This window comes from Mobula birostris, chromosome 9, assembly GCF_030028105.1.
Source record: "Mobula birostris isolate sMobBir1 chromosome 9, sMobBir1.hap1, whole genome shotgun sequence".
NCBI lineage: Eukaryota > Metazoa > Chordata > Chondrichthyes > Myliobatiformes > Myliobatidae > Mobula > Mobula birostris.
The window spans coordinates 118,862,638-118,876,737 of NC_092378.1; the positions used below are offsets into that span (position 1 = coordinate 118,862,638).

Genomic DNA, 14,100 nt, shown 5'->3' on the forward strand with positions numbered 1-14,100 from the left:
CCAGTTTGGCAAAAGAATAAATCAAGGAAGGTAGTGCACCCGTGGCTGAGAAGAGAAATTAGGGATAGTATCAATTCCAAAGAAGAAGCATACAAATTAGCCAGAAAAAGTGGCTCACCTGAGGACTGGGAGAAATTCAGAGTTCAGCAGAGGAGGACAAAGGGCTTAATTAGGAAGGGGAAAAAAGATTATGAGAGAAAACTGGCAGGGAACATAAAAACTGACTGTAAAAGCTTTTATAGATATGTAAAAAGGAAAAGACTGGTAAAGACAAATGTAGGTCCCCTACAGACAGAAACAGGTGAATTGATTATGAGGAGCAAGGACATGGCAGACCAATTGAATAATTACTTTGGTTCTGTCTTCACTAAGGAGGACATAAATAATCTTCCAGAAATAGTAGGGGACAGAGGGTCCAGTGAGATGGAGGAACTGAGCGAAATACATGTTAGTAGGGAAGTGGTGTTAGGTAAATTGAAGGGATTGAAAGCAGATAAATCCCCAGGGCCAGATGGTCTGCATCCCAGAGTGCTTAAGGAAGTAGCCCAAGAAATAGTGGATGCATTAGTGATAATTTTTCAAAACTCGTTAGATTCTGGACTAGTTCCTGAGGATTGGAGGGTGGGTAATGTAACCCCACTTTTTAAAAAAGGAGGGAGAGAGAAACCGGGGAATTATAGACCGGTTAGCCTAACGTCGGTGGTGGGGAAACTGCTGGAGTCAGTTATCAAAGATGTGATAACAGCACACTTGGAAAGCGGTGAAATCATCGGACAAAGTCAGCATGGATTTGTGAAAGGAAAATCATGTCTGACGAATCTCATAGAATTTTTTGAGGACGTAACTAGTAGAGTGGATAGGGGAGAACCAGTGGATGTGGTACATTTGGATTTTCAAAAGGCTTTTGACAAGGTCCCACACAGGAGATTAGTGTGCAAACTTAAAGCACACGTTATTGGGGGTAAGGTATTGATGTGGATAGAGAATTGGTTAGCAGACAGGAAGCAAAGAGTGGGAATAAACCGGACCTTTTCAGAATGGCAGGCGGTGACTAGTGGGGTACCGCAAGGCTCAGTGCTGGGACCCCAGTTGTTTACAATATATATTAATGACTTGGATGAGGGAATTAAATGCAGCATCTCCAAGTTTGCGGATGACACGAAGCTGGGTGGCAGTGTTAGCTGTGAGGAGGATGCTAAGAGGATGCAGGGTGACTTGGATAGGTTGGGTGAGTGGGCAAATTCAAGGCAGATGCAATTTAATGTGGATAAATATGAAGTTATCCACTTTGGTGGCAAAAATAGGAAAACAGATTATTATCTGAATGGTGGCCGATTAGGAAAAGGGGAGGTGCAACGAGACCTGGGTGTCATTATACACCAGTCATTGAAAGTGGGCATGCAGGTACAGCAGGCGGTGAAAAAGGCGAATGGTATGCTGACATTTATAGCGAGAGGATTCGAGTACAGGAGCAGGGAGGTAGTACTGCAGTTGTACAAGGCCTTGGTGAGACCACACCTGGAGTATTGTGTGCAGTTTTGGTCCCCTAATCTGAGGAAAGACATCCTTGCCATAGAGGGAGTACAAAGAAGGTTCACCAGATTGATTCCTGGGATGGCAGGACTTTCATATGAAGAAAGACTGGATGAACTGGGCTTGTACTCGTTGGAATTTAGAAGATTGAGGGGGGATCTGATTGAAACGTATAAAATCCTAAGGGGATTGGACAGGCTAGATGCAGGAAGATTGTTCCTGATGTTGGGGGAGTCTAGAACAAGGGGTCACAGTTTGAGGATAAAGGGGAAGCCTTTTAGGACCGAGATTAGGAAAAACTTCTTCACACAGAGAGTGGTGAATCTGGAATTCTCTGCCACAGGAAACAGTTGAGGCCAGTTCATTGGCTATATTTAAGAGGGAGTTAGATATGGCCCTTGTGGCTACGGGGATCAGGGGGTATGGAGGGAAGGCTGGGGCAGGGTGCTGAGTTGGATGATCAGCCATGATCATAATAAATGGCGGTGCAGGCTCGAAGGGCCGAATGGCCTACTCCTGCACCTATTTTCTATGTTTCTATGATAACTCACGCCTTTTTAGCCAATGAAAAAGATTCACTTTCATTCTTGTTGTCAGGCCAAATCTAAAGGTTTTTTGATTTTTATAGAAAATACTGTTCCCTTTGTTCAACACAAGGTTGTTCCTGATACTAATTGGTGACTTGTTATAGTATCAAGGAAATTAGAGAATAAGTTGTTAGTATTTGCTAATGTTTATGCTCCAAATATAGACAATCCAGGATTCTTTGAGTGTTTTTTTTCTCTGTTTCTGCCTGATGTGAGTTTGTACTCATTGGTGGTGGCAGGAGACTTTAATTGCTGGTTAGATCCAGTTTTAGATCGGTCTTCTCTTAAACCAGTGACACTTAACAAATCAGCTTTGTTTATTCATTCATTTCTAATGAAATGAGGTATTGTTGATATATGACATTTCTTAAACCCAGCAGATAGAGAATGCTCGTTTTTCTCTCATGTTCATCATGGACATTCCAGAATTGACTATTTTTTATTGATAACCAAATGATGCCATTAGTTTGATCTTGTGAATATAAAGAGATAGTGATTTCTGACAATGCTCCTGTGCTTTGATCCATAGATCTTCCTGGTTTTCCTCAGACAAACAGATTCTGGCATTTTAATTTAACTTTGTTATCTGACAGCGATTTCTTAAAGTTCTTGGAGAGGCAAACTACTCTTTTTTGAAGAGAATATAGTGGAGGAGACTTCTAGCCTCGTCATATGGGATGCCTTTAAAGCATATATTAGAGGACAAATCATTTCTTATACTGCAAGTGTTAAGAAAAAATCTAATAAAGAGAATTAATTTAGCCAATCAGCTGAAACAATTAGATGAACTTTATAAGGCTTTTTCTTCTTTGCTTATACCTCACTTATGTTCAGTTTTCTCAGATTCTTTCAAGTCAAGTAGGTTGCCGCAATCTTTTTACGAAGCTTCTATTTTGCTTATCCTTAAAAAAAAAAAGAACCCAACTGAATGTTCTTCATATAGACCAATTTCCCTACTTAATGTTGATGCTAAAATCCTATCTAAAGTTCTGGCCTGTAGGATGGAAAAAATCTTATCATCTATCACTTCTGATGATCAGACTGGTTTTGTTAAAAATCCATATTTTCATTTTAATATTCATTGGTTATTAAATGTTATCTATTCTCCTTCTAAGGAGATATCGGAGTGTGTGATATCCTTAGACGCTAAGAAGGCTTTTGATCGGGTTGAATGGCATTATTTATTTAAAATTTTAGAAAAATTTAATTTTGCGTCCAAATTTATTCAATGGATTAAATTACTGTACTTACCTCCTTTTGCTCGGATTCTTATTTTTCTTTTCTTTTCAAATCTTTTTATTGTTATATTATACAAAATAAATAACGCGAGTTCATTGAAGTAACAACACTTGCAATGTCTCAAAAAAGACATTATCTTAAATATCAAAAAAATAATTTGTGATAACAAAAAAAACCTACCAAGCAGAAAAAGTGAGGGAAAAAACCCCATTAGGTGTATAACCCCGGAGTCATGCGTCATACAAAAAGCTTCTAAAAATAAACATCAAACCACCAGCAAGAAAAGAAAATATGCCAAAAAATTTACAATTAGATCGTGGGAAAAATCTATCAATTAGTTCAAATGATAATAACGAGCAAATGAGCCCCATCTTTTCTCAAAATCAAATAAAGTTTCAAAGGTTCGACTTCTAATTTTCTCCAAACTAAGACATAGCATCACTTGAGAGAAGCATTGTGACAAAGTGGGAGCTGATGTATCCTTCCACTTCAGCAAAATGGCCCTCCTAGCTATCAATGCAACAAATGCAATAACATGTTGATCAGACACAGAAATACCATGAATATTTTGAGGAATTATTCCAAAAAGCACAGTTAATTTATTAGGTTGTAGATTAAAATTTTAAGTGCTTTAGAAATTTTTGAAAAAACTGACTTCCAGAACTGTTCCAATATAGAACAAGACCAATACATGTGTCAGTGTAGGTATCTCAGTTTTACATCTATCACAATAACTATCAACATTAGGAAATATTTTAGAAAGAGTCTCCTTCGTCAGATGATAACGATGTGCAATTTTAAAATGAATCAATGAATGGCTAGCACAAATTGAAGAAGAGTTAACCAACTTCAAAATCTGCATCCAATCCTCCGTCATAAAAGTCGGAGAGGCAAATTACTCTCATTTTTGAAGAAAATATAGTGGAGGAGACTTACTAATTCTGAGAATTCTAAACCATTTAACTTCAACGTGGAACTTGACAAGATTGCCCTTTGAGTCCCTTGCTCTTTGACCTGGCCTTGGAACCCTTAGCTATTGCTTTTCGAGAACCTAATGATAGCACTGGTATTTTATGGAAGGATACTATACACAAAGTTTCACTTTATGCGGATGACTTATTACTTTACATTTCTAATGTTGAAACTTCGTTACCTTCTGTGCTTTCTTTACTCTCTTGTTTTAGTCAGTTTTTCTGGATATAAATTGAACCTACGCAAGAATGAACTTTTTCATTTGAATAATTTGGTATCAACTGATATTAACCTTCCTTTTAAAATTGTAAGAGTTGTTATTTGAATGTAACAATTACAAAGAATTATAAATACCTATTTAAAGAAAATTTTCTTACTTTATTAAATTATATAACAAGAACATTATCAAATTGTTTGCCCCTTTCGTTATCATTGATTGGTCGAATTAATTCTATTAAGATGAATCTTTTACCTAAATTTAGATACCTCTTTCAGGCTTTACCTGTTTTTATTCCTAAATCCGTTTTTGACTCTCTGGACTCTATTTTATCCTCCTATATATGGAAAAATAAATGTCCTCGATTGAATAAAGCCCATCTTCAGAAAGTTAAAAAGAATAGAGGTTTAGCTTTACCAAATTTTAGGTTTTAATACTGGGCAATTATATACGGAATCTCAGGTTTTGGTTGTACTACATTAATCATGAGGACTGTCCTGGGTGGGTTTCTTTAGAAGCTAACTCGGTTAATAAATTTTGTATTATCTCTCTTTTGGGATCTTCACTTCCTTTATCCTGAAGTAAGATACCTGAAAATGTGGTAGTCAAACATACTTTGAGGATTTGGATATAATTTAGAAAACACTTTGGTTTATTGAGATTCTCCCTTTCTAGTCCCATTTTTTCAAATTACCTTTTTAAGCCGCCTATGGCTGATGTAGTTTTTAAACAATGGGAAGGATTGGGCATTACATGTTTCCGGGATCTGTTTGTGGAGGAAGTCTTTCTTTGCTCGAACAATTGTGAACTAAATATAATTGACCAAAAACCCATTTTTTCGGTGCTTACAAACTAGAGATTTTCTGTGATCTCAATTATATACATTTCCTAATAGTCCTGATAAGAACGTATTAGATGAAATTCTTAATATGAAATCATTTTATAATGGTTCGATATCCAATATTTATGATATGTTGTTGGGAATGAGAAATGATTCTTTTGACAAAATCAAAAATCTTTGTGAACAAGATTTACAAACTTCAATTTCTGAAGAAACCTGGAATGAAATTTTTAAATTGGTTAATAAGACAATAAGGCAAAGGAGCAGAAGTCAGCCATTTGGCCCATTGAGTCTGCTCCGCCATTTTATCATGAGCCGATCCATTCTCCCATTTAGTCCCACTCCCCCGCCTTCCCACCAGAACCTTTGATGAACTTGCTACTCAGATACCTACCAATCTCTGCCTTAAATACACCCAAATGACTTGGCCTCCACTACTGCTCGTGGAAACAAATTGCATAGATTCACCACCCTCTGACTAATAAAATTTCTTCGCATTTCTGTTCTGAATGGGCGCCCTTCAATCCTTAAGTCATGCCCTCTCATACTAGACTCTCCCATCATGGGAAACAACTTTGCCACATCTACTCTGTCCATGCCTTTCAACATTCGGAATGTTTGTATGGGGTCTCCCCTCATTCTTCTAAACTCCAAGGAATACAGTCCAAGAGCGGACAAACGTTCCTCATACGTCAACCCTCTCATTCCCGGAATCATTCTAGTGAATCTTCTCTGTACCCTCTCCAAAGTCAGCACATCTTTTCATAAATAAGGAGACCAAAACTGCCCACAGTACTCCAAGTGAGGTCTCACCAGCGCCTTATAGAGCCTCAACATCACATCCCTGCTCCTATACTCTATTTGTCTAGAAATGAATGCCAACATTGCATTCGCCTTCTTCACTACTGACTCAACCTGGAGGTTAACCTTAAGGGTATCCTGTATGAGTACTCCCAAGTCCTGTTGCATCTCAGAACTTTGAATTCTTTCCCCATTTAAATAATAGTCTGCCCGTTTATTTCTTCTGCCAAAATGCATAACCATACACTTTCCAATATTGTATTTCATTTGCCACTTCTTTGCCCATTCTTCCAATCTATCCAAGTCTCTCTGCAGACTCTCCGTTTCCTCAGCACTACCGGCCCCTCCACCTATATTCGTATCGTCAGCAAGCTTAGCCATAAAGCCATCTATTTCATAATCTAAATCGTTGATGTACAATGTAAAAAGAAGCGGCCCCAACACGGACCCCTGTGGAACACCACTGGTAACCAGCAGCCAACCAGAATAGGATCCCTTTATTCCCACTCTCTGTTTCCTGCCAATCAGCCAATGCTCTATCCATGTATGTAACTTTCCCGTAATTCCATGGGCTCTTATCTTGTTAAGTAGCCTTATGTGTGGCACCTCGTTGAAGGCCTTCTGAAAATCCAAATATACAACAGCCACTGCATCTCCCTTGTCTAGCGTACTTGTAATTTCCTCAAAAAATTGTAATAGGTTTGTCAGGCAGGATTTTCCTTTAAGGAATCCATGCTGAGTTCTGCCTGCCTTGTCATATGCTTCCGGGTACTCTGTAACCTCATCCTTGACCATCGACTCCAAAAGCTTCCCAACCACCGATGTCAAGCTAACAGGTCTATACTTTCCTTTTTGCTTCCTTGCCCCCTTCTTAAATAGTGGAGTGACATTTGCAATCTTCCAGTCCTCTGGAACCATGCCAGAACCTATCAACTTTTGAAAGATCATCGCTAATGCTTCCGCAATCTCCACAGTTACTTCCTTCAGAACACGAGGGTGCATTCTATCCGGCCTGGGAGATTTATCTACCTTTAGACTATTCAGCTTCCTGAGTACTTTCTCTGTCGTAATTGTGACTGCGCACACTTATCTTCCCTGCCACCCTTGAATGTCTGGTATACTGCTGATGTCTTCCTCAGTGAAGACTGATGCAAAATACTCATTCAGTTCCTCCACCATCTCCTCATCTCCCATTACAATTTCTTCAGCATCATTTTCTATCGGTCCCATATCTTCTCTTACCTGTCTTTTACTCTTTATATACTTGAAAAAGTTTTTAGTATCCTCTTTGATATTATTTGCTAGCTTCCTTTCATAGTTAATCTTTTCCCTCTTAATGACCACCTTAGTTTCCTTTCGTAAGCTTTTAAAAACTTCCCAATCCTCTGTCTTCCCACTAATTTTTGCTTCCTTGTATACCCTCTCCTTTGGTTTAACTTAGGCTTTGACTTCTCTTGTCAGCCACGGTTGCATCCTTTTTCCATTCGAAAATTTCTTCTTTTTTGCAATATACCTGTCTTGCACCTTCCTCACTTTTCACATAAACTCCAGCCACTGCTGCTCTGCCGTCTTTCCCACCAGTGTCCCTTTCCAGTCAACTTTGGCTAGTTCCTCTCTCATGCCACTAATTTCCTTCACTCCACTGAAATACCGACACATCAGATTTCGGCTTCTCTTTTTCAAATTTCACAGTGAGCTCAATCATGTTATGATCACTGCCTCCTAAGGGTTCCTTCACCTCGATCTCTCTAATCACCTCCGGTTCATTACACAATACCCAATCCAGTACAGCCGATCCCCTAGTGGGCTCAACAACAAACTTTTCTAAAACACCATCTCGCAGATATTCTACAAGAGATCCAGTGCCGACCTGATTTTCCCAATCCACTCGCATGTTAAAATCCCCCACAATTATCATAACGCTGCCCTTCTGACAAGCCTTTTCTATTTCCTGTTGTAATTTGTAGTCCTCATCACTGCAGCTGTTTGGAGGCCTATAAATAGCTGCCATCAGGGTCCTTTTACCCCTGCGATTTCTTAGCTCAATCCATAAAGATACTGCACCTTCCTATCCTATATCACTTCTTTCTAATGATTTAATATCATTTCTTACCAATAAAACCCATGCCTCCCGCTCTGCCTACCTTCCTATCCTTCCTATTCCCAATACTTCATCGTTACGTGCTCGTCATTCCCTCCTACAATTTAAAGTGGTTCATAGGGCTTATATGACCAAGGATAAGTTATCTCGGTTTTATATGGGTAAATCTCCCTACTGTGATAGGTGCAACAATGGAGAAGCTTCATTATTTCTTATGTTTTGGACATGCCCAAGTCTTGGAAAATAGTGGAAGGAAGTATTCCAAACTTTTTCTGTACTCTTTAAAGTGAACTTTAAGCCTAATCCTTTGACTGCCCTGTTTAGTATTATTGGAAGGAAAGATATCATCTTGAAGAAATCTGATTTGCACGTTCTGGCTTTTATCTCTCTTATGGCTAGGAGGGCGCTTTTGTTTAAATGGAAGGATGCTGTTCCACATAACCATAGTTCGTTATTCAATTTCTGAATCTAACCAAGATTTTCAAAATTTGTGGGGGCTGTTTTTAAATTGTTTTCATAATCTTTGACTTCTTGTTAAAGTACAGAAATTGGTTAATAGCATATTTTATTTTCTGATAAGGTTTTTTTTCCCAAAAAGCTTCGACTTTGGCAGTGGGTATAGACGTTTTTTTATAAAACTGTTTATATTCTGATATGCAATTTAATCTAATCTATATGAATATAGGATAAGGAGTTCGTTAATGTGATTCAATACACTGTATCTGGTATTGTATTTTTTCTTTTGTTTTATAATATGTATTCTTTTGGCCTCTGTATTCTTCTATATAGAAATCAATAAAAATATTGAAAAGGAAAGAAAGAGCCACATATAATAAAGGCTCTTTATTAAATATGACACACATTGGGAAGACATGCCTAGAAATTCCATTCAACCCATTAGTAAGCATTAGATAGACTTGGCATTGGGTGCCAATGACTACTTTGCTCCTTGTCTGCAGCTGAAGTTTTCAGCAGAAGTTTGATTGAGCATTTAAATGCTGTTTCCTCCTTTCCAAGGTAAGTAGATAGGCAACCAGAAGTGAGAAGAGCCTGTGGTGTAGTCCATGGGTATTGGGAAGGGGAGAGGGACAAAGATGCACTAGAACCCATAATTTGGTGGAATCATGAATGGAAGACTGGCATTGAAGACTTGGGTGGGAAGAGACTTGGAATAGTGAGATCTGAGGACTGGGGTAGAAATTGACACTGGCTTGGAAAGGTGGGATTAGGAGGAGGTGGAGAGTGGCATGATTGTCCAAAATGAATGAGAAAATTGTACAGTCATGGGGGCTACAGTTTAGGGATTTTTAGATGGTGACTAGAAAGAAGAGGAGAGTTGTGGAGATGTTCAATGCAGTATGTCTGAGCTCTCCCAAGGAAAAAGGTAAGTAATCTATCTATTTAGAGTTTATATGTTGGAAGTGTTCACTGCAACTCCAGTTTCATAAACACACAAGTATGTCTACAATTTTGATGGACTGTTCAGCTCCCAACTAGATCTGTGACTGTAGGTCAGGCGACTTCTATCTGTGGAAGGGCTAATTTTACATAACAAGTATCTAATTTGGCACTGCTAGGAAGACTAAATTGTGTAAGGAATTCTAAACACTGTACTCTCCCAGAATAATGTGACCCAAGCTCTCCTGCAGTGCTGTGAAAGGATATAGTTGTTTCTTTTTGGAGCAATGTAGAAGATTTGTACTTGGGATGAGGGCTGAAAATTCAGTTGCTGATAAAATAGCCTTTTAAGACCAAAAGTTAAAGGGAGTATTTAAAAACTATCACGTTAAATTTTGTTTAAAAATGAGATTTGGAGAATAAATTCTGGCTCTCCCCCTTTTCTGCAGCTCTGACTGACTCGGAGATTATGGCACAGTGCATCACTTTTGTCCTTGCTGGGTATGAGACTACCAGTAACACGCTTTCATACTTGGGGTACAATCTGGCCATGCATCCAGATGTGCAGAAGAAATTGCAGCAGGAAATAGATGAGGCTTTTCCTAACCAAGTGAGTTCTTGAGAGAAAAAGACTTGTTTACATCAGTACCTTTTTTTTAATTACCATAAAGTCCCCCAGCACTTTCTGGCCATTAAGTTTCAACATTTCTGAAATGGAGCCATTGTTACAAGGTCATAAGAGCAGAATAAACAGCAGCATGAATAGTGCAATCAGCTCCTCCTGTCTGCTTCATTCAATAAGGTCATGGATAATCTAATTTCGATTCACACACTTCCTTACTTTCTCAAACTATCCCAATTCCCTTGCAGTTTAAATCTTTGTCAAATTCTGCCTTGAACATGCTCAGTTTCTTCATCTTTCGAGCTCTCTTGGTTAGAGAACTTAAGAGGTTCATTGAGGGAACTTGAGGGAAGATGTACTTTTCCTCCTCCATATCCTCCTCTCTCCCTTAAATATCTGACCCCTTATTCTGAAAAAATGCCCCCTGGGTTTAGCTTGGCAAAACATAATCCCCTCAGAATCCTGTATGTTTCTAAAAGGCCACTCCTTATACTTTTTGGGTATATTTTTCTATGCTCCAGTCAGCTCAAGTTTCATCTAACAGCTTCATCCAAGGAAACACTTTTGTGAAACGCCTGTGCACTAGCTCTGTGGTGCTATCTATGAAGACCAAAAATGTATGCTGTACTGCAGGTGTTGTCTCAGCAGTGCCCCATGGACTTCGTGACAATGAGCTACTATTTTATACTAAAAATTCTAATAGCCTTCCTAATTAGTTGCTATATCCTACATGCACCAGGGCTCCCAGATTATTTCGCAATGTAACGTTTAGTCATCACATTCTTTTTAATTAACAATTGATTTTTCCATTCTTACACATTATACTCCAGTTCTCATTTTCTTGTCTGTTTAAATAATCTATCTATATCCTGTTGTGTGCTGTTTGTGTTCTTCCCATTACTTGTTGGACTGCAGGACAGATGAAAGATCTCAATCCAAAATGTCAAATGTCCTTTTCCCTCCACAGATGCCAACTGCCCTGCTGAGTTCCTCCAGTGCTTTGTGTGTTGCTTCACATTCCAGCATCTTCCATTTCTTATATCACCTTTTCTAATGGAGCTCATTAGGACTAGAGGAATTGTTGGCGTCTGCTCTATTAGTTTCGATCTGTGGTCTTCTCTGCAAGTGGAAATATTTTCACTAACAATGCACAGTAGGAAGTACATATTTCCTGCTCTATGACAAAATATTTTAGCCTTATCACTTAGTGATGTAAATACCCATCTCCCATCTGTATTAATGTCCTGTTGTTAAGAGTGTTTTTGTGTGTGAAGGCTCCGCCCACATATGATGGTGTGATGCGTCTGGAGTACCTGGAAATGGTGATATCTGAAACACTGAGGTTATACCCTCCTGCACCCCGTTTGGATAGAGTCTGCAAGAAAGATGTCAAACTCAATGGAGTGACAATTCCAAAGGACACTGTAATTGTGGTGCCTGCTTACGTCTTGCACCGTGATCCAAAGTACTGGGAAGAACCTGAAGAATTCAGACCTGAGAGGTACATATTAATTGTGTGTTTTTTCATGAGTACCAATGATCTTTCCCCACCCACCCCAACCTGCGATGACAACCAGATCTCCATTTGTGGGTTTTGCTGTAGCTTTTTTTTTTAAATGGCAATTTCCTATTTAGTACATAAATAGGTGTTTGGGCAGATAACCAAAAGCTGGGTCAAATTGATTTTAAGGAGTGCCTTTATATCAATGGAACTAATTTGTCTTCCAACCTTCAGCTGGGTTGATAACTGACCCACAGAAGACGGTCTCCTTGTTGTGGTCACAGGCTGAGGGTAGCAGACACCAACAGAATTAACAAACTCATTTGTAAGGCCAGTGATGTTGTGGGGATGGAACTGGACTCTCTCACAGTGGTGTCTGAAAAGAGGATGCTGCCAAAGTTGCATGCCATCTTGGTCAATGTCTCCCATCCACTACATAATGTACTGGGCGGGCACAGGAGTACATTCAGCCAGAGACTCATTCCTCCGAGATGTAGCACAGAGCGTCATAGGAAGTCATTTCTGCCTGTGGCCATCAAACTTTACAGCTCCTCCCTTGGAGGGTCAGACACCCTGAGCCGATAGGCTGGTCCTGGATTTATTGCATAATTTACTGGCATAATTTACATATAACTATTTAACTATTTATGGTTCTATTACTATTTATTATTTATGGTGCAACTGTAATGAAAACCAATTTGCCCCGGGATCAATAAAGTATGACTATAACTATTCGGTGACTTCTAAAGAATTTCGGAGGACAACGGAAGATCGACGGCATCAGCTTACCTGAAGAACTAAACGTCTGTCTCTCTCTCGACTAGGTGGTTGCAGTTTCTCGGTGTTGTATTTCACATCTATCTCTTCCAACCAGCCTGACAATGATGTGTTTCTGCCCTTGTAATTAGGTTCAGTAAAGAGGAGAGTATGTCTCGGAATCCTTCCACCCTCCTGCCATTTGGGATGGGTCCTCGAAACTGCATTGGGATGCGGTTTGCTCAACTTACGATGAAGGTCATCGTAGTTTTACTCCTGCAGCGGCTGACTCTTGTGCCATGTGACGAGACACCAGTGAGCATTGCATAATAGAGGAATTGCATGAAAAAGTGGTTCAAGTATTGCATTAAAATGTGGGCTTTTTGTGATGGTGGGTAGGTGGGGATAGTGGTGATGAATAATAGTGGACAGAAGGATATTGAGATGAAATTTAAGTCATTCATCTCTAGTGAAACTCTCTGTTAATTTAACATCACCATTGTTGTTTCTTTTCCAGATCCCATTGGAAATAGATGTGAAAGGACCCTTGCATCCAAAAAAACCAATAATTCTGAAATTTGTGCCACGAATAGATACTGATTCAAAGGAATAAAACTGAAGAATTATTAGCAGCTATGAAATATTTGGAGTATGTATATCTCCAAGTACTGAAATTATCTTCTTTATTAACTCTTTAAAACAAAATATATAGAAATGTAATGCACCTTTAAGTATACTGTATGTAGTATAGTTAAATAAAGCTAAGCATCCAAACACCATCTTGTTGTTGAGGCTGAATATTGAGGAAAATGCTAATGTTCACAGGAATGCTATTACTGTGATTGTTCCATTAATTATTGCTGATGGTTGAATAGAATTTTGCATAAAATATTAAAAAATTTCAAAATTGAAATGAATCATCTCTGAAACTTTTAAAACTATTTTTACACTTAAACTTCTATAAAAACTATCAGTTAATACTTTTGGCAAACTAATTTTTGATTATAAGTAAATAAAATTAAATATAAAAATGGTCGTGCATTGTGTTCTGTTTTGAATGCTTTTGTCTCTTTAACTTGGGTAATAAGCTTGCTTATCGAACTTGGGTTGTCGGTTCACTGATGAACAACTATCCACCAGAAAAATAAAATGTGGCAGATAATGAAAATCTAAATTAAAAATAAGACACTGCATAGTATCAGTGGGTTTGGTAGTGTCTGTAGAAAGAGGAGCAGAAGTCATGTTTGTACATATTTTATTAGAACCAGGTTCTGAAAAATCATTCAATATCTCTGATGTGGTTGGAGTGAAGGCTGATGGGAAGGTCAGGCTCACTCTGAGAAACATAGAAAACATACAGCACAATACAGGCCCTTCGGCCCACAAAGCTTTGCTGAACATGTCCCTACCTTAGAAAAGTCGTCCCCAACTACCGGGCCGTGAGGAAACGATATGATTTGACGATATGAGTCAGCTGCACCTTTCCTCATTCCCTGTCATGCACTGATGAACTTGAACATAGGGTTGCCTAC

At 38.8% G+C, this 14,100-nt stretch overlaps 1 protein-coding gene across 2 annotated transcripts in view; it reads left to right on the forward strand.

Moving 5' to 3' along the window:
- The window catches only part of LOC140203018 (cytochrome P450 3A30-like), a 56,064-nt gene extending 42,717 nt beyond the window's left edge, over nt 1-13,347 (forward strand). For both annotated transcript variants that reach the window (XM_072268699.1, XM_072268701.1), the window contains exons 10-13: nt 10,139-10,299; nt 11,586-11,812; nt 12,721-12,883; nt 13,086-13,347. In XM_072268699.1, coding sequence (XP_072124800.1) covers nt 10,139-10,299; nt 11,586-11,812; nt 12,721-12,883; nt 13,086-13,181 — 647 coding nt within the window. In that variant the 3' untranslated portion in view covers nt 13,182-13,347. The remainder of the gene's footprint in view (nt 1-10,138; nt 10,300-11,585; nt 11,813-12,720; nt 12,884-13,085) is intronic.
- The last annotated feature ends 753 nt before the right edge of the window (nt 13,348-14,100 follow it).